This window comes from Macrotis lagotis, chromosome 3 (genome assembly GCF_037893015.1).
Source record: "Macrotis lagotis isolate mMagLag1 chromosome 3, bilby.v1.9.chrom.fasta, whole genome shotgun sequence".
Classification (NCBI taxonomy): Eukaryota; Metazoa; Chordata; class Mammalia; order Peramelemorphia; family Peramelidae; genus Macrotis; species Macrotis lagotis.
Window position 1 is genome coordinate 229,217,856 of NC_133660.1, and position 19,963 is coordinate 229,237,818.

General features: G+C 37.0%; 1 protein-coding gene across 6 annotated transcripts in view; it reads right to left on the minus strand.

Annotated features, from left to right (window-relative positions):
• Positions 1 to 19,963, minus strand: part of PCGF3 (polycomb group ring finger 3) — a 130,309-nt gene that overhangs the window by 26,117 nt on the left and 84,229 nt on the right. For all 6 annotated transcript variants that reach the window (XM_074230110.1, XM_074230109.1, XM_074230105.1 and 3 more), the window contains 2 exons: positions 8,827 to 8,937; positions 5,231 to 5,319 (listed from right to left, as the gene is read on the minus strand). In XM_074230110.1, the coding sequence (XP_074086211.1) occupies positions 5,231 to 5,319; positions 8,827 to 8,937 (200 nt within the window). The remainder of the gene's footprint in view (positions 1 to 5,230; positions 5,320 to 8,826; positions 8,938 to 19,963) is intronic.

The following is a 19,963-nucleotide window of genomic DNA, read 5'->3' on the forward strand; positions in this document are numbered from 1 at the left end:
TAGAATAGAACTACATGTAAGATCTTAGAAAGATGATTTAAGCTTAAGAGAAGCACTGCCTCATAAAATGCAAGAATTAGTGGAGGGCATTCAGAGGAAAAACTATGGGGTCTGTAGATCAAGTATACTATTTTTATTTTAAAACCTTTTTTTCTTTCTCATGTTTTCCCCTTTAGTTTTGATTCTTCTTTCACAATATGCCTATTATGCAAATGTTAAACATGATTGTGTGATATATATGAAACCTATAAGATCATTTGGGGAGGGGGAGACAGAGAGAAAAATGTGGAACTCTTAAAAGCTTATAAAAAGATCAATGATGAAAATTATCTTTGCATGTAATTGGAAAAAATAAAATTAAATAACATTAAAAAATTTGTTGGAGAGGCAAACTTTAGAAAAAGTTTGGTGAGAAATCCAACTAAGCATAAAACCATTTAAGGATAAAACTGAAAAGGAGCTTAAAAAAGTAGATAAAAATGCAAAATAGTAAGAAAGCTTTTTAACAATGTAAAGACTGGCAAATTGCCTTGGGGTGGGGCAAGATTAGAGGGAAAAATTCAAAATAAACCATATCTTTGAAAGGGAAAAAAGGATAGAAAAAAAGACATCTTATTAGTTATGAATTATTTTCACTGCAAAAAGCCACAAAGTTTAAGATAGCCTTTAGATGTGCAATTACATATGAAAGTGTTAATATTAATAAAGAAAATAAGCAATCTGAGTGGATCATCAGGTACACAGAGTGTTAAGCTTGACATAGCTTGACAAAAATTTCATCTTTGTTATGTAAAAAATATAAATGAGAAAATATTATCAACCATTGATCTGTGTTGACTTCTTTTCCATTTCTACAAAATTTTTATGGAAAGGGGCATCCTTGATGAAAAAATGAATAAACAGGCAAGCTTTTATGAATTACATTCTAAAATGGAATATGTTCTTATAACCTCACACTTAACTGAATATCATAAAGAATATAACATTCCATTAGGTTTATTGTTTATTAACTTTATTTTAAAAGTAATATGGGGGGCGGCTAGGTGGTGCAGTGGATAAAGCACTGGCCCTGGAGTCAGGAGTACCTGGGTTCAAATCTGGTCTCAGACGCTTAATAATTACCTAGCTGTGTGGCCTTGGGCAAGCCATTTAACCCCATTTGCCTTGCAAAAATCTAAAAAAAAAATAAAATAAAAGCAATATGATTCAGTCAAGTAGTGGCTTAAATTAAGGTCTTTCCTCCAAAAAGGTCGCCTGAATTAAAAAATATTACTTGAAAAATTTAAGAAGTGATAACTTCATTCTAAGACCCTAGGGTCACTAATGTTAAGTACAGCATAAAAGGGGGAAACATGTTCAGTTCATCAAAGATATTTTGCCACCATCGTAAGTGATGTAGCGTGTAGAGGACAATGATGATTCAGGTCTTCCAGATGTTCCTGTCTGCAAATGACATGACATCCTACTAATTTCATCAAGCTAGAAATATTGTACACAGTCTCTTAAATTAGATCCATAATCACTCAAGAGAATCTGACCAAATTATATACATAGGACAAACGACACAGATGAAGAATACTATTGTCCAGACCTTGTTTGCAGTTGAATGGACACCTCTAATGCAGGCATGGGTTCAGGTACTAATAGGAGGAAGAGTGCCTTGGGAAACTGCACAGTTCTTATGATGACCAAAAGCTTCTCTCCAAACCAAAGCTCATTTTAAAAAATAATTTATTGTAGGTTTTGTTTTGACACGATATTCCCTATATACCCACAGGAATCCCCCACCTTCATCCTCCTCACTCAGATAGCGTTCCTTTATAACAACCAGTCAAACTACTGACATGTTGATCATATCTAAACACACACATGACATTCCACAGCCACAGAGTCCTAACATTCTCATAAAAGGAAGGTAACCTAAGATCCTTCTTGTTAACCACAGTGGTACTGTAGGGTCACAAGTTTTGGAGTACACAGTCTTCAAAGAACTGAAGTGGAGGGTTACCCAAAGAACGTTGGGCTGAATAGGTTTCAACACATCCCCAACTAATAATCATCTAAGAAGTGGAAAAAGAAGTCAGCAGGAAAAAGATGGGTTGGTTTCACAGTAAGAACAAGAGATAACTGAGGTGGAATATTTTGCTTTATAGAGACTCAAGATTTGAAGCACTATAATATTGTCCTTTATGATTTACACAAAAATCACAATCTTTCCTAATTTGGATTTCTATTTCTTTGTATATCACTAGAAAATGGACGACCAGATAAAGGAAAATAACAAACAAAAACCTTCTAATTTTGAAAACAAATCCCTACTTATAAATTTTTTGTAAGTTTTTTTCTTAATGAAGATTGATATGCTTTTAGCTTTCATTATGCTGCTCATTAATTCAAAAGGCTATGTTTATTTCACAAAAGAAACCATCATTTTCTGTATGCATGCAATACAATATGCATATTTGAAAAATATGGATTTCTGTACACTCTGATCATGTTTATAATCACATGAATTATTTCCCAGAGCAGCCTTTCCCTTGACCATTGAACACTGTGGGACTTGAAATGAAATATATATTGAGGGCGTCCATAAATACAGGCGGTTTAGGAGTAAGGAATACTTCTAGGATAAACAAAAAGTTAGGGAAATCTTAGAGAAAAACAAAATTCTACTTCTGTCCCCCCCCCAAAAAAAATCACCAAATCATATTTAATGAAAAAGTACACTAAAATCAAATTGTCTTACAAAATCCTTACTTGTATAATACAAAACAATAGGGTCCACGGAACAATTTGGGAAACCACATCTGAAGGTAGCAATAGCTCACAAGCACTGTACATACGTTATATCACTGGACCCTCACAACAGCCCTGTGAGGTAGGTGCAGTTGTTATGCCCATTTTATAGAGGAGGAACCTGAGGTTCAGAGGGGTTAAATGACATCCCCAAAGTCAACCCATTAATAGATGTCCTAGGTTAATTAAGAACCCAGGCATTCCTAAGTGATATACAGGCCAAAATTATGGGTCATGATTTTATCTAGGATCAAAAGAATAGATCAATGTTGGTTCCCAGTTTCCTTACTCCTCCTTTCAAAAAATCAGCAGGAGATAGAAGGCATCCCTACTCCTCCAACTATATCAATGATTTCTTTCCTCTCACCTCCTCTAAGATGTGGTTCCAACAGTCCTCCTGTGACTCCACTCTTCTGATAGCAGCGCCTTCATTTCTGACTGCAAGAACATGCTCAAGTCCCTCACAACCTAGCAAAGACATCCTCCTAGCAGATGAACTGGCTGCTAATTTAGCACCATACTTCCTTCTTTTATTGCTGAATATGTCTAACTCCTTTCCTTTCTGATATACTCTCTCTCTCCAACCCCCTTGCCCTCATGCTCTTTTCCACCATCCTAATGACATGGTGGTCTACAAGGTCAGCAATGAGTTCTCAACACCAATTGTCCTGCAGATCTCTATAGCTATAAACACACCAGTGAGAGCCTTGTTCCTCAGTTTCCAAGATCCTATGCTCTGTCAAGTCCTTCTAATCTCTCCTTTGTCTCCTTCACCAGCTCATCATTTTCTTCATGGTTCCTTTATATATCATGAGTGTTCCTCAAGGGGCTGACTTCAGTTCTCTTCTTTTTCTCTGTACTTTCTTCCTTGGCAACTTTATTTTTAACTACAACCTCTATTTAGTTGACTCACAAATATCTCCCATTCTCTCCAGAAATTAGATTTTCATCTCAAAGTATCTAAAGAAAATCTTTTCTGGTATATTCTACTGCCTACAGCAACTCAACATGGACCAAACTGAACTTATTTTCTTTCTCTTTAAACCTACTGCTCCTTATTTTTTGATTTCTATCTGTGTAAGTACCACTCAGATCTTTGTATCTATAATTCTGGAATTATCTTTCAGGATTTCCTTCAAAGATTCCTTAATTTTAGGGTCCTATTCATTCAACTTCTGTGTGTTGGTAAATGTTTAGCTATCAGCTATCAAAAAACAAAAAACATAAAAGAAAAAAACCCAACTATGTATGACACACCTTTGAGTTTAATTTGTAGTATTGACATTTTTCCGCCATCATGTTCATAGGTCTAGAGAATCAACAAAAACATTAAATCAAGTCCTGATTTGTAGCATTTGCCAATTTCCAAAGTATAAAACTCACACTGGAAATTTAACAACTGGCTCTTATTTTCTAAACCCAAGATAGTTTAACAAGCTGGCTTAAGCAAACTCCTGAATATCTTGCATTAAAGCCCTCCTTTTCTATTCCCACCTCAGCTGCCCTTAGTACAGATTCTCTACCCTTCCGGACAATGATAACAATCTCCCAACAATTTTTCCTGACTCTGATCCAACAAACATTTATTAAGTGCCCATTATGGGCAAGGCCTCCACCATGCTTTAAACAGACATCAGGATAATCTCGTCTTAGTTACTCTAGATCAGGGTTCTCAATCTGGGAGGGGGAAGCAGGGGGTTCCTATGACTAGTTAAAAGCTTTAAAAAGTGCATTTCAATAGCCTAGTTTTCTCTGGTTATCCTACATTATTCTATTTCATCCATTTAAAAATGCTGTTCTGAGAAGGGAGATCATAGGTTTCAACGGACTGCCAAAGGATCCATAAAATAAGGGTAAGAATCTGATCTAAAACTTTATACACCCCGCCCCTTGTATTTTTGTTCTCCAGTTGTGCACATCTAGAATGTCTCCCTTTTCTCTCAACACCTGAATTCTTATTCCTTGTTTAGATGTCAATTCAAACATCACCCCTTCCAGGAAGCCTTTTCAAATCCCCCAAGGAGGCACTCTTCTTCTGACCCGAAACAATAAACTAATGTGATTAAATCATGCAATGTTCAACATCATAGTTATCTCCATCACAAATTCTTTTACTATAGCGTAAGCTCCATAAGAACACCTAAACTTGGCACTTCAAATCAGAGAAATTCTAAAAGATCTTAGGAAATTCATTGAGCAGCTAATTCTCTTTAAAATTTGAGTCTAGGCCTAGTGATGGGATAAAATGCTTTTGTGAACCAACATACAGATGGCTTTATGTCATTATCTGTTAAGAATAAAATATAAAGTAAATCCACAGGCTTCCAAAGTGCTTATGAACTTTAAAAATGTGCTAAATGTTACATGTCCAGAAATATAAATTACCAGAACAAGAGCATTTTAAAACATTAATATTGATGGAAAGATAAACTACCTGTTCATCACTTCTGTGATAGTCATTATCCTCTTCTTGTTTTTCTTCTGATGTTTCTTTGTTGGAACTGTCATCGGCTTTTGTTTCACCTTTTAAGACAAAGGTAAATTCTTTACTGATAAAAATTCAAATTGTCTTGTTCATTACTCAAGTCTATGCACTGGAAATCAATATATCAAAACACTTAAAAGTCTAAATAAAATAGTAGGCAGAATATCTAAAAGTGGAATGCAAGCAAAGTCAAAGGCTTTTAGAGTGCAATGGATTCTAAAAGAGCAGTCTTCCTTAAAAGTAGATCATTTACCAGACTTCAGTTAACTTAATATCAGTAAAGAGGCCTCCTGATTGAGTTTGTGTGTGTGTGTGTGTGTGTATTAACACTGAAAATGTGGACATGCTCACAAATAGTGGACACAGGTATATCACCCTACATTATTTTAAAAAATTATCAAAGTTATACTAATATCTATCTTATCTTTTCTACATTGTGAGCTCTTAAAGCATCTAAATAATCTTAATGTTTAAGAGGAAATCATTGATTTTTTTTATCCTAAGTCCAACATTTCTCTTATAAATTAAGAACTGAAAGGAGAAATCATGTCTTCCCATATTTATCTAACAACTTTTTAAAAAAAATTTATTACTGATTTTAAAAAATAGAATAGAATTTTTCTTGTAAAAAAAATCAAAGTTATACCCTTTAAGAATAAAACCATACACATATGTACACCTTAACAGCAACAAGAGGTTGATGATCAACTTAATAGACTTGCTCATTTCATCATTGCAATAATCAGGGTATGTGAGATGGAGAATACTATCTGTATCCAAAGAAATAATTGTGGAGTTTAAACAAAGACCAAAGACAATCACTTCCGATTAAAAAAAGAAGTTATCTTATGTATTATATAATTTTGCTATCTCTTATATATCTTTTTTTAAGGATATGATTTCTCTCTCAAAACATTCAATTTTGATCAGTGTACAGCATAGAAACAACATAAAGACTATCAGATGGGTGGCTAAGTGGTGCAGTGGATAGAGCACCAGCCCTGGAGTCAGGAGTACCTGAGTTCAAATCTGGCCTCAGACACTTAATAATTACCTAGCTGTGTGGCCTTGGGCAAGCCACTTAACCCCACTGCCTTGCAAAAAACAAAAACAAAAAAACAAAAAACAGCCCCCCCCCCCAAAAAGCCAAAAATCCTATCAGTCTGCCTGCAGGGGGGGGGGGGGGGGGGCGTGAGGTGGGGGGGATTGTAAAATTCAAAAAAATTTTAAGAATTAAATAAAAGTTTGAACAGTGGCAAAAAAAAGAATAAAATGTTCCAGGAATTAATATTTAACTAAAGCAGTCATTATTCAAAGGGCAAAAGAGTTAAGGGGAAAACTATTTTTAAAAATTAAGTAATTTATTTCATTTGTCAATGAAAATTATTAATGCATTTTTAGTACTATAGTAACTGGGGGAATATGTGAGATAGCAATCCTTCAATGAAGGCTAAGTCAAATTAATGTTTAGACTAAACTATCTGAGAAGGGCAGACTTCCTTAGTGATAGACAGGATGATAGTCTCTCCTCAACATAGTGAAATCATAGAGACTCATATCTAAAAATCTATCCCATTCCCTTCACATTCACCCTACTGCCCAGACAATTTTTAAACACTTTTGTTGATTTTTTCATCTTCTTTCTCTTTTTATTTAAAAATTAAAAGAACAAAAATTGTTTATCTTATGGGAGGGTTCTCTTGGAAGAGGAAAGGTAGAGATATTGGGAGAAATTTTTTTGATATAAAAACAAAGGATGTCAGTAAAACTTTCTTTGAAAACAAAGTGACTTGTGTCCATTAAGTTGTATAACTGCCTTTTATGAGCTGAGTCATAGGTTAATGTGAAATATTTATTTTAGAACAGCAAGTTGATATATACAACTGGAAAAACTACTAAATCCATACTAATATTCTTGAATCACAGGAAGGACTCCAGATATGGGGTGAATCCTCTATAGAGAATTTATGGAAAAACAAAGAATAGTACCAGATGAAGTGGAATAAAGGTTTGTAATCTATACATAGATGGTATCCCAGAATTATCTATAGTTCTATATGTATCTTATTATCTATAATTTTGACGTGATGGGAACATGGTATGTGATTTATATTTATCCAATTTCCTCTTTGGAGAAGAAAGGAGATAGTAATTAACTAAGCTCTGGGTATCCTGTCTGACTAAGAATGAACTGGTAGTGTGAAAATGAACAATTGGATAAATCCTTAAATTGGGGATTTCATGCTAAAGAAAAGTAACTATTTTCATTTGGGGTCATGGAATAGAAGGATGAACTATGCCTATATTTGGAGAAAATTAAAATGAAAAGGTGCCTCTCAGCCTGAAAGAGAAAGGTGTTTTTCCCCTCTCACATATGTTTAATGATTGTATCTATTCTCTTGTACCTTGAAAATAAAGGCCAGATCACCTAGTGAACAGAAGGATGTTGAGAAAGGTATTATTTTTAAGACCAGGATGGTGACAGTAAGTAGTTTCCATTAGTCTCTGCCTCAATCAGATATTTAGAGTATTTAGGCACAATTCTGGGTACTATATTTTAGGAGGAACATTTCTAAGCTTAGAGTATCCAGAAGAGTAATCAAGATGTTTAAAGGTTTCAAGTTGAGCTAAAAGAACTGAGGACACTAGGCCCACAAAAAGAAAGACTTGAGGGTAAAGAAAAAATAACTGTGATCCTTAAGTGATATCAGAGAAAGCAAAATTATGACAATTAATATTAGTTGATAAAGAGATAAATTTGGTCTTGAAAAAAGATTCTCAATAATTTAGCAAAATCACAAAGTGCAATGGGCTACCTTATTTGTATGTGTATGTGCATGGGGAGGGGGAGGGTGGAGAGTAGGTTGACATGGGACAGTCACTTACAAATTCAAATACAACAGGTCAAATCAGATCAGGGAACAGGCAAATCCAAGGAGATTAGGTCTCAACTTGGAGTTCAGAGTTAACTGAGATCAGTGAAACGTGAAAATTAAAGTGTAAAATCACCCAGACCAGTTCAGAAAAGATATCTGATTCCCAGAAAGCCTGGGACTGTTGACTTGTATTGCCTCAGGAACCAAGGGTACAACAGATACTCTTCTCTGAGAATGCTTCTTTTGGGGCAGCTAGGTGGCGCAGTGGATAAAGCACTGGCCCTGGAGTCAGGAGTACCTGGGTTCAAATCCGGTCTCAGACACTTAATAATTACCTAGCTGTGTGGCCTTGGGCAAGCCACTTAACCCCATTTGCCTTGCAAAAAAACCTAAAAAAAAAAATAAAAAAATAAAGAGAATGCTTCTTTTGCACCATGCTTCCCCAGGGCCCCCACCAACCCACTTCTGAACATTTCCTCTTCCTGAGATATGGGCTCAGACTGTCTTCTTCAGCCCCCTCTCCACAGATCATGCTTCTGTGACAGTGACTACCCTAAGGTTCTCAGGGGCCCATGACTATTCACAGAAGTCAGCCTACTAACAAGCACAGGGTCTGAGCAGAGGACCCAGCCCAATGACTTCCAAAACCACTACTCAGAGAGGACTTACCATTCCGGTGTGAGTCTAAGTGCTGCTTGGCGGAGCACGTCTCGCCTTTGATGTCTCCTGGCACTTCCATGCCTAATTTGTGATAGAACTCCCTCTGTTTCCTCATTTCCGCTATTAAAAACAACATATATCTTTTATTTTAATATGACCAACAGAATGTTTTTATAGCAATAAAACTCTGCCCCATCAACAAACGCAAACTGAAGAAAACTGCTCAGTTAGGACATTGCTCTAGGGTTAGAGAAACAGCCTGATGAATTGAGACAAATCCTGGATTTGAAGTCCTCAGGAATTAAGGGTTCCAGTGCTGATTAAGTCCCTCCTGAGTGGGTTTGGGTTTATTAACCCTAAATAGGAGGGGATGAAGGAAACCAAAGGCCTGATGATAAAAATGAATAACCTGCAAGCCAGCCTAAATAAAAATAAAATTCTCTGTGGTTGTCCATGGACAAGTCTCTTGGAACATAATGGGGCTGGTGGGGTGGTCATTAGGAATACAGAAAAAAAAAACCCTAAATCTCATGGAGATCAGTCAGAGAACAATTTATCCTTAAATAAACTGGTAAAAGGATAGTTCACAGATGGACGTCTGCAACTCATGTACATGTCAGTTTATAGCACCATGAATAAGGTCTTCCACAAACAAGAAAAATTGAATTCATGTTCATCAAACGACTTCAAGGTAACTTCTGATGGTTGTTCAAGGATTAAAGTCAGCAGCACAGCTTGGAAGACAAATTCAATTCGAAGAAACTCTTCACAAATCATTATAGAATACTTTAAATTGACAACAAATCAGATCATCAAATTTAGTTACTAGCTAAAAAATTTTTTGAAAATTAGGATCAATGGGGGCGGCTAGGTGGCACAATGAATAAAGCACCGGCCCTGGAGTCAGGAGTACCTGGGTTCAAATCCAGCCTCAGACACTTAATAATTACCTAGCTGTGTGGCCTTGGGCAAGCCATTTAACCCCATTGCCTAGCAAAAAACTAAAAAACAAACAAACAAAAACAAAACAAAAATTAGGATCCGCGGAATAGTCTATATAAAAGAGGGAAAAAAATCGAACTTAATAACCCAGTGTTTGATAAACCTGAAAACTTACTGAAATAAAAATTCTATATTTCATAAAAATTGTTGAGAAAACTGAAAAGTTAGCCAGAAATTAGGTTCAGAAAGACATCTTACACCAAATATGCTTAACAAGCTCAAAATGAATGAGACCCGAAAATTAAAGGTCATACCATTAAGAAATTAAAGAATCTTTTACAGTAATGGTGACTAGGGAGGAAAAATTCTTTCTCCAACAAAAGATGGGAGCTATAAACTAGTTATTCTGGAAAACATTCTGGAAAGAAATTTGGGACAATGAAAAGCTGTCTAAAATATCCATAACTCTGACCCTAGATATTTCACTGCTAATCATATATCTCCAAAGTCAATGGTAAAAAGAAATACACATCAATATAGTAACTCTTTGCGTAATTGCAAAGAACTGGAAACAAAGCAGATGCCTACCCATTAGAATGAAGTAAAAAAAAAATCATGGCACATGAATAACAGGTTATGATTTGTACTAGAATACCAAATATGATGAATATAAAGATGTATGGGAATACTTATAAGAACTGATATAAAGAACCAGAAAAAATTTATAGAATGTACAATATATAATAAAGAAAAGAAAGAACAATAACAGATAAGCTCTCCAAGAAGAGATATGAGAATGCATCTCCCTATTTTGCAGAGTACTGAGTTTGGTTAACTATATATAAATATCAATTTGTTGATATATTGGTCTATTTTGCTGAACTATTTTTTGTTCACTTTTAAAAGCTTTGCTATATAGGATAACCCCAAGACAAGAAAAAGAAGAAAATAATGTAGATGACATAAAACAAAAAATAGCAATTTCTTTTAAAATTATAAATCTATAGCAAAATTTCTCTTCTCCACCTGTGAGAAAGATCAAAGGATGTCAAGTTATAATTTAATGGATGTAAAGTAACACCTTTCCTGGTGTTCTGAGGTAAAAATCAGACAAAGAATATCTACACACCTTCCTCCTCTCCTCCATCAGGTCCTTTTTTTCTACCTCCTAAGTCAAGGATCTCTGGGGCAATGGACAGTGAGATCATGGCCTTAGGAGATATGGAAGTTCCATAGGGGAGTAATGCCAAGGATGGGCCAGATGCAAGACCAGTTGTTAAAGATAGATGGTATCCAAAGAGATGATTTCAGAACAACTTATTCATCTTCTAAAGTTTAACTCATGACCTTGGCACTGCTGACCCTTGGTTCCGATTTTGTTAAAACCTATGTTCATTTATATTCTTCTCTGTTGGGATTTGTATGGATTGAGATTACACCTTGGTCAATTCTAGTTGCCTACTGATTTCTTTTGGGTAACCCTTAAAAGTTCATTTCTGATTCCTTACTCTCTCACTACTTCTACCTGTATTCCCATCCTATCTTTTTGGCCTCAAAGAGGAACTACAATTGGCCATAGCTGTGAAGCTGCTAAATCTGTGTCCTAGGTATACTCAGAGTCCATGGAAATGTCCTATATACAGCAAAAAGACAGATTGTTTCCATTCAAGTTAAAAGAATTTTAAAATAAAACACTTTCTTGTCTATTCCTAAGGAAACTTCCAAAAATGGTACTTGTTACCATCTCAAGAGTATTGGCTTCAGACCAAAGTCCTGGGTAGAAACCCAAAGTCTATTATTATGTAGACTGTGTTTCAAATTGAATCCTTTGCTACTAATCTTTGCTGTCTTCAACACAAACTCAGGAGAAGACAATAAATAAAAAGGAGCTGAAAAGCAAGGGTAGGGTAAAGAAGATGTAGTGACTTGGAGGTGAAGACCAGAGAATAAAGGATGGCTGGAGAGCTCAAAGAAGGAAAGTCACAAGGGTGAATGGACAAGGCAGCCACAGAAAGAATGGGAGAAGATATGTGAAGCAAGAATATGAGTTTGGAATGAACTTACATCCAGATGTAAATATGCAGGATTCATCAAAGTAATTTATAATTAAACAAATCTCCATATCCTGCTTGTTTTCATAAAATAGCAAGACTTACACAAATCTTCATTACTTACTTATGAGTCTTTTTTATGCTTCTTTCTCTTATCAATCCTCCAACTTCTCAGATTCTTTTCCTTTATTTACAAATGACTTTGCTATCTATCTGCCAGAAAAAATTAAATCCAACCAAGGTAAGATGCCTTAATTATTTTCTCCTCCAAACAATTAACATCTCAGGATCTTCACCTCTCTTACTTTCTTTTTTTGTCTAAGTAGCTTCTGTTTTTCCCCCTCTATTATCAAAGGAAGACACATCACTGATTCCATGGCAAACTGTGAGGCAGTTGTGATTTTTTTCAGTATTAGAAAGTTCTGATATGGGATCTCCCTTAACCAAATACAGGTAGATTATAACCTAGCTATACTTAGTAGTTAGCTAAGATTTAGGGAGTTACACAAGGGAAATGCTGAGATCCATACAACTAGCAAATACTAGGTCCAGAATTCTCTCAACTGAATCAAATTATTTCTATTCCTTGAGCTTTGTCAAGATTAGACTTTACCTTCATCCTTAATCCATGCCAGCCTACCTTCTCCAAAATTCTCCAAATTAGAAACCTGCTGCATTCATTTCTCATTCATTCATAAGCTTTCTCCCCAATCTTTCCCTTTTTAATGACTTTTGTCATCCACCTACAAAACTGCTAATAAAATGTTCCCAAACCAATTAAGGTGTCTTCAAACCTACTATGTGTAAATTTTATTAATTTTATGAATAATAGTCTTAAACGCTTCCAATATCTTAGTATTTAACCTTTGCAAAGTGGATTCTGTCCCTATGTGCAGAAGGCAATCTTTCAAAGGACATTAATGATTTTTTTCTAACCAAATCTATTGGGGTTTTTTTGTCCTTAGTCCTTATCCTTCTTGTCCTATTTTTGATTCAATCAGTATCTATTCAAGCACCTATTATAAGACAGGTACTTTGAGAAATGGTGAGGACAGAAAGAGCATCACAAGACAAATCCCTGCCCTCTGAAAGAGGAGACAACATGCAAACAAGTACACACAGAGGAAAGGCATAGCACTGAAATGAAGAGAGCTGAGTCCAGGTTCCCTCTAGAAGGTGGACTTGGAGTTGGAAGCCCAGGAGATCAGGAGTCAGTCCTGTTCATAGAACACATACCTAGGAATCCAGTGACAATGAAGTGAAGAGCATGAGTCAAAGAATAAAGTGAAAGAAGTCTGGAAAGGGAGGAAAGGGCTAGATGATAACAGGGTTTGAACACCGAGTAGAGCATTCTGTTTTTGCTCCTGTAATCTCCCCCAAGAAGTCACTGGAATTTAGTGAGTAGGAGGGTCACATGATCAGACCTATTTGTAACAGGGACTATGGCCCCTATTTGTCTCCTCAATATGCTGTTCTGTCCCTGAGAGAGCATTCATTTATGAAGTATCTCCACCATGCTGAGCACTAGGTCTCAGAGAAGACCTGTATGGACACTCGGAAGAACTTTACAGCTCAAGTGCTATACTACATAGCCTCCACATACTTGCTAAATATTTAAAAATAAAATCAGACAATATCTGACCATGTCATTTCTCTACTAAAGAAGCTTCAAGATTTTATTTGTCTAAAGGATAAGGGACCAGCTACTCCTTGCCAGTTTCTTCTGTAAGCTACCTTTCTAGGCTTCTTTCCTATTAATCTTTTCCATGCACCCTATATTCCAACCACTTACTTGGCTTACTTAATGTTCTTCAAATTTAGTATTCTATCAGCCATCTCCATACCTTTAGACAAACTGTTTTCCAAATATGGAATGTAACTCCTTCCTCTCCTTTGCCTCTTAAAAATCCTAGGGTCCTTCAAGATTTAGTTTAACTGCTTCCTTCAATAGGAAGATGTCCTACATATCTACCTCCATTCTCTTACTCTTACTGTTCTTCCTTCCTTAAGTTAGTATGTATGTAGTGGCATAATTTGTGGGAATTAAGAACTGGAAAAAGGTGGATGCCAATTGACAAAGGTATGGAAAAGTATGGAAAAACCATTCATTTGATGGAATGTGAGAAATTCAAAGAAAAATGGACAGACGAGTATTAAACCAATGCAAAATGAAATAAGTAGAATTAAAAAAATATATACAAAATGACTTAATAAAAGTTCCTATGAGCAGGTAATAAATTACATTTCCTTCTTGGCTGGGAGGTTGGCAACTTCAGGGTGCAAAACTTGTTTTTTTCCTTAACTATTTTCCTTTGTAAGGTGGGTTTATTTACCAAATGAAAGAACTCTTCTACAAATATTATAAGACTAGGTATTTCTGGTATGAGTTCTTTTCTGGGCTGCTTTCTACCTTTTTGTCTACCTGAGCCACCTAAGTCTCAACTGTGGTTCCAAGCAGCTGTAGCATGCATAGCAACCACACCTCGGTAAATCATTTTGGCAAACAGGTTAAATCAAGTTGAAGGTAACCAAAAGGATCTCAAAGACACTAATTTCATCCAATGCATCTCAATCTATTACCAATTATCTCCACTTTGTCTTATCACCAGACACTTATGACTTTGAGAGAGCAAGGCTGATGACTTTATACAATTCTGCCTAACTTAAATCTAATTTACACATGAATCAAAAGACAATCACTTATGCTATTTTAGCATTCCTACATCAAAATCGTTTGGTGACAGGCAAGTGATCAAGCAGCAGGTGTGAGTATACTGGGAGCTATAGTCACAACCCTACACAAAAGTGGTACAAATTGTAGGGTTGTTTCTCCACTAAAAACAACAGCAGGATTCGGCAGCCCACTGAGAAGGCTTTTAAATAACGCACTGCTAACTTCCTGGTGTGAGGAAGGGGCTAGAAAAGTTGACTTAAAATTGTCTGCTTACCCAACCTTGGGCCTGGTTACCAAGGCAGGCGAAGAACCCTACACTGCAGTCTTTTGACTCAAAAAAAAATCTTCAAAAATGTCTTCAAAGAAGATCCCACTCACCATCACAGTATAGAATATGTGGAAGGTCATACTCAACACCAGATCCAATAGACCTGAATGACGAACATTTCATCTTACAAGAGACCGCAGCAGGTATCATATCCAAATAGCAGCCCTAAGTGAAACAAGGCTGGCAAGGCCAGATAACTGACATTGGAGCTGGACTCATTTTTCTGGCATGACCACAGTGAAGGGGAGTACTGTGAAGCTCAGGTAGATTTTGCAGTCAAAACTAATCTAGTCAATAAGTTTGAATACCAGCCAAAAGGAGTGAATGGGCACATGACAATGAGATTACCATTAGCAGGAAAATGCCATGCCATAATTGTAAGTGCCTATGCTCCCACCCTGAAGAACCCTGACAATGTCAAACAAAAATTTTATGAAGACGTGGATACCCTTATCATCATCAACGTGCAAAAGAGAACAAGTTTAAAATTTTAGATAACTTTAATATTAGAGTAGGCTCAGACTAAGAGACATGGCAAGGAGTCCTTGGGAGGAATAGAGTTGGAAAGAGCAAGAGCAGTGGACAACTACTACTGAAGGCTTGCACATCTCATGATCTTCTCATCATGAAAACTGCCTTCCATTTATCTAAATGCAATGAAACTTCCTGGATACACCCTCATAACAAGCATTGGCATCAAATAGACTATTATGACTGTAAGGAAAAGAAACACACAAGATGCGAGAGTGACAAAGGCAATATGTGTGGTGTAAAGTGCTGGATTGATCACAGACTCATCCTCTCTAAGTGAATATTCACATTCAATGAAGTGGCAGCCCCAAGGAAAATGACAACCAGTAGAATTAATGTCAACAGAGCTCTGTCTTCTGTCCCTGGAACAGGACTCTGGGACTCTGACCACATTCAGATCCTGATTGCAGTCTAGGTCCCCCAATAGAACAGCAGCCCCCCCCCCCACCTCAGCCTGGTGGCAGAGGGGTATGCTTGTGGTTATTCACAGACCAGGAGGGAAGACAGAGCCTCACACACGGAGATCCTTGGGGGGGGGGGGTCCCAATAATACTCAAAAGCTCAAGAAGCACCCCAAAACCAGGCACAGGCTGGAGAAATGAGAAAGCAGAGAAAAAGGGAACCACCACTGAGAAATACTTTGAGCCCAAGAAAGATCAAAATACTCAATCTGAAGATGAGGAAGTACAAGCTCCTCCATCTAAAGACTCCAAGAAAAACAGAAAATGGGTTCAGGCTATGACAGAGCTCAAAAAAGATTTTGAAAATCAAGTGAGGGAAATAGAAGAAAAATTGGGAAAAGAAATGACAGAGATGCAGGAAATGAAATCAGCAGCTTAGTCAAGGAGATCCAAAAAAATGCTGAAGAAAACAACATGTTAAAAACCAGCACAGGTGAAATGGATAAAACAGTTCAAAAAGTTACTGAGGAGAAAAATGCTTTAAAAAGCAGAATTGGACAGATGGAAAAAGAGTTAAGAAAGCTCTCTGAGGAAAACAAATCCTTCAGATGTAGAATGGAACTTAGGGAGGATGCCAATTTTACGAGAAGTCAGGACACAATACTTCAAAATCAAAAGGATGAAAAATTAGAAGAAAATGTGAAACATCTCATTGAAAAAACAACTGATATGGAAAACTGATTCAGGAAAGATGATTTTAAAATTATTGGAATATCTGAAAGTCATGATCAGGAAAAGAATCTTTACATCATTTTCAAAGAATTGCCCTGATATCCTAGAAGCAGAAGGCAAAATAGAAATAGAGAGGATCCCTCGATCTCCCCAAGAAAGAGAACCAACCCCCACTCAGGAATATTATAGCCAAGTTCCAAAACTCCCAAGTCAAAGAGAAAATATTACAAGCAGCCAGAAGGACACAATTCAAATATCATGGAGCTACAGTCAGAATCACACAGGACTTATCAGCAAATACATTAGGTCTTGGAATATAATACTCTGGAAGGCAAAAGAGCTTGGAATGCAGCCAAGAATCAACTACCCAGCAAAACTGAACATCCTCTTCCAGGGAAAAAGATGGACTTTCAATGAACCAGGGCAATTTCAAGTGTTCCTGTTGGAATGGCCAGAGCTGAACAGAAGGTTTGATCTTCAAATACAGGACTCAGATGAAGCATAATAGTGGAGGAGAAGGGGAAAATATGAGGGACTTGATGATGAACTACATGTATTCCTGTATAGAAAAATGATACTGATAACAGTCATATGAACCTTCTCATTTAATAGAACAGGTAGAAGGAGCTTTTATATATGAAGCACAGGAGAGAGCTGAATTTGAAGATATAATATAGTGTAAAAATGGAGTCAATGGCTAAAAGGGAAATGTAATGGGAGAAACAAAAAGGAGAGGTGGAATAGGCTATCTGGATGAATAGGATGGCCTGTCTGGGACCATAGGGTGGGGTAGATGCTGGGCCTAAGGGGTGGTATGTATGTTCTGGGCCTCTTGGCCCCAGGGCCAGGGATCTGTCTGTTGTGCTACTCAGATACCCTACAGCACATTTAAGAAGAGGGACAGAGTGAAAGGAGAGAGAAAATATAGTATATGGTAGTGGGGAGGTATGAATGGAGGGAGTTGTGATCAGCAATGGCAACAGTGGAAAAATACGGACGTAGTTTTAGTAATGGACTTATCATAAAGAATGTGATCTACCCGTGACAGAGCTGGAGGTATTGGAACACAGACTGAAGCACGTTTTTATTATTACTGTCATTATCATCATCATCATAATTATTATTATTATTATTATTTGGGGGAGGTTTGCAGGGCAAATGGGGCTGCGTGGCTTGCCTGGGGCTGCACAGCTGGGTGATTACCTGGGGTGCTCCAGGGCCAGTGCTCTGTCTGCTGCGCCATCTGGCCACCCCTACTATGACTATGATTATGATTATTATTTGGGGTCTTTTTTTTTTGTTTTTGCAGGGCAATGGGGTTGGGGTGGTTTGACTGGGGTCACACAGCTGGGTGATTGTTGAATGTCTAGGGCCAGATTTGGGCTCAAGTGCTTCTGGCTCCAGGGCCGGTGCTCCGCCCACTGCACCACCTGGCTGCACCTATCATTATGATTATGATTATTATTATTAGTAGTAGTAATCTTAATTTTAATTTTTTTCTCTTTCCTTTATTTTATCGCTCATGTGGGTCTATATTATTTTGGGGGGAGGGGGTATCATGTTTATTCTTAAACAAGAATATTTTAGTAATGTATAAAAACTATTTATACAAAATAAGAATAAACAAGTTTAAAAAGAAAAAAAAGAATTAATGTCAACAGATTAAAGAGTGCATCTCTGAGAGGTAATAATTAGTTGTCAAATTGGTGGAAAAATTAAGCCAAACACAGTTTGTAACAGTGGAACAAAAAAGGAGTGGGCAAGTCAGAGTTTTAATGAAAACACTGTATTTTCAGAGTACTCACAAAGATCAAGATTGGTTTGATAAAAATGGTAGGGGAATACAGAAGCTGCTAAATGAAAAATGAGAACTCCAAAGGGTTTACCAGCATTTCAAAGAAGTTAACATTTAATTCCATCAAAAGTAGAGTACGAGTGAAGCTTGGAGATAGGCAAGACTCTTGCCTCAATAAGAGAGGTGAAATTCAGTTTTTGTTTTTATGATGCCCTAAAGACTAAAAGAAGTATGATGCATCTCAACTATTCAATGCTGACAGAGCAACATTGATGAGTGATAGGGACATGATCCTAGAGAGATGTGCTGAACACTACCATAGTGTTCTTAACAGACCATCATCAATCAATGAAGAAGCCACTGACCTTTTACTTGAAGTTGAAGTCAATCTATCCTAAATAAAGTTCTAACTGAAGAAGAGGTTTTGAATACATTAGGGTCTTTCACATAGCAAAGCACTTGGTGTTGATTCTACTCCAGTTCAGATTTACAATCCTCATCCAAAAGTTGACTGAGATTTTCCAGGTTATATGGCATGAGGAGGAGTTCAAGGATGCCTCCAATTTCTATCTCTATAAAGGTAAAGGGAATAGATTGTCCTGTGAAAATCACAAGGGTAATTTTCTTTCAGTCATTGCTAGCAAAATTCTTGCCAGTCCTTCTCAATATACTGACCGTTCATCTGGTAGGTGATCACCTCCTTGACAGCCAGAGTGGCTTCAGAAAGTAAAGGAGCAATCAAAATGCTATTTGCTGGCCACCAACTCCAGGAAAAATGCCAAGAAAAGAACAAAGGTCTAAACACAATGTTTGTGGATCTGAACAAGGTCTTTGAGGGCTAATGGGAAATTATGTCAAAATGTGGTTGCCCAGAGAAGTTCACCAGTATTATATGTCACCTTCATGATTATGCACCTGCCTAGGTTCTGGATGGTGCATGATGCTCTCAAGATTTCCTGGTCACCAATGCAGTGAAAAAAAGGATGCGTCCATGCTCCCATGCTTTTTTTAGCATGATGCTTTCAGCCATGTTATCAGATGCCTTCACTGAGGATGAACACAGCAACCACAATGATGTCAAATTCTTAACTTGAAAAGGCTACAAGTGAAAACCCAAGTGGAGGGAGTGTTGGTGCATGATCTTCAATTTGCAGATGATTGTGCACTCAGTGCAGCCTTTGAAGTTGAGATGGAACAAAAATGTGGATCTGATTCTTTGCTGCTTGTGCTAATTTTGGCCTAACATTTAATACCAAGAAAACAACAATGCTCCATCAGCCAGCACCACACCATTCATATGTGGAACCATTGGTTACAGCAAATGGAGGAATTTTGAGTACTGTGGACAAGTTCATTTGCCTTGGCCGTGTACATTTCAGGGAGGGACGTATTGAGAATTAGGTGGACACAAGAATTGCCCGAGCTAGCAGAGTTTTTGGGAGACTCCAAAAGAAAGTGCAAAAGAGAAGAAGTATTAGGCTAACTATCACAATGAAGGTTTACAGAGCCACTGTGCTGACTTCATTGTTATGTGCCTGTGAAACCTGACAGTCTAGCAGCACCATGCCAAGAAACTGAAATGCTTTCATTTAAATTGTTTTAGGAAGATTCCTGAGAAGATACCAAACACTGAGGTCCTTTCTTGAGCTAAACTGCCAAACCCTCAATTGTTGCTATAGAGAGTACAACTAC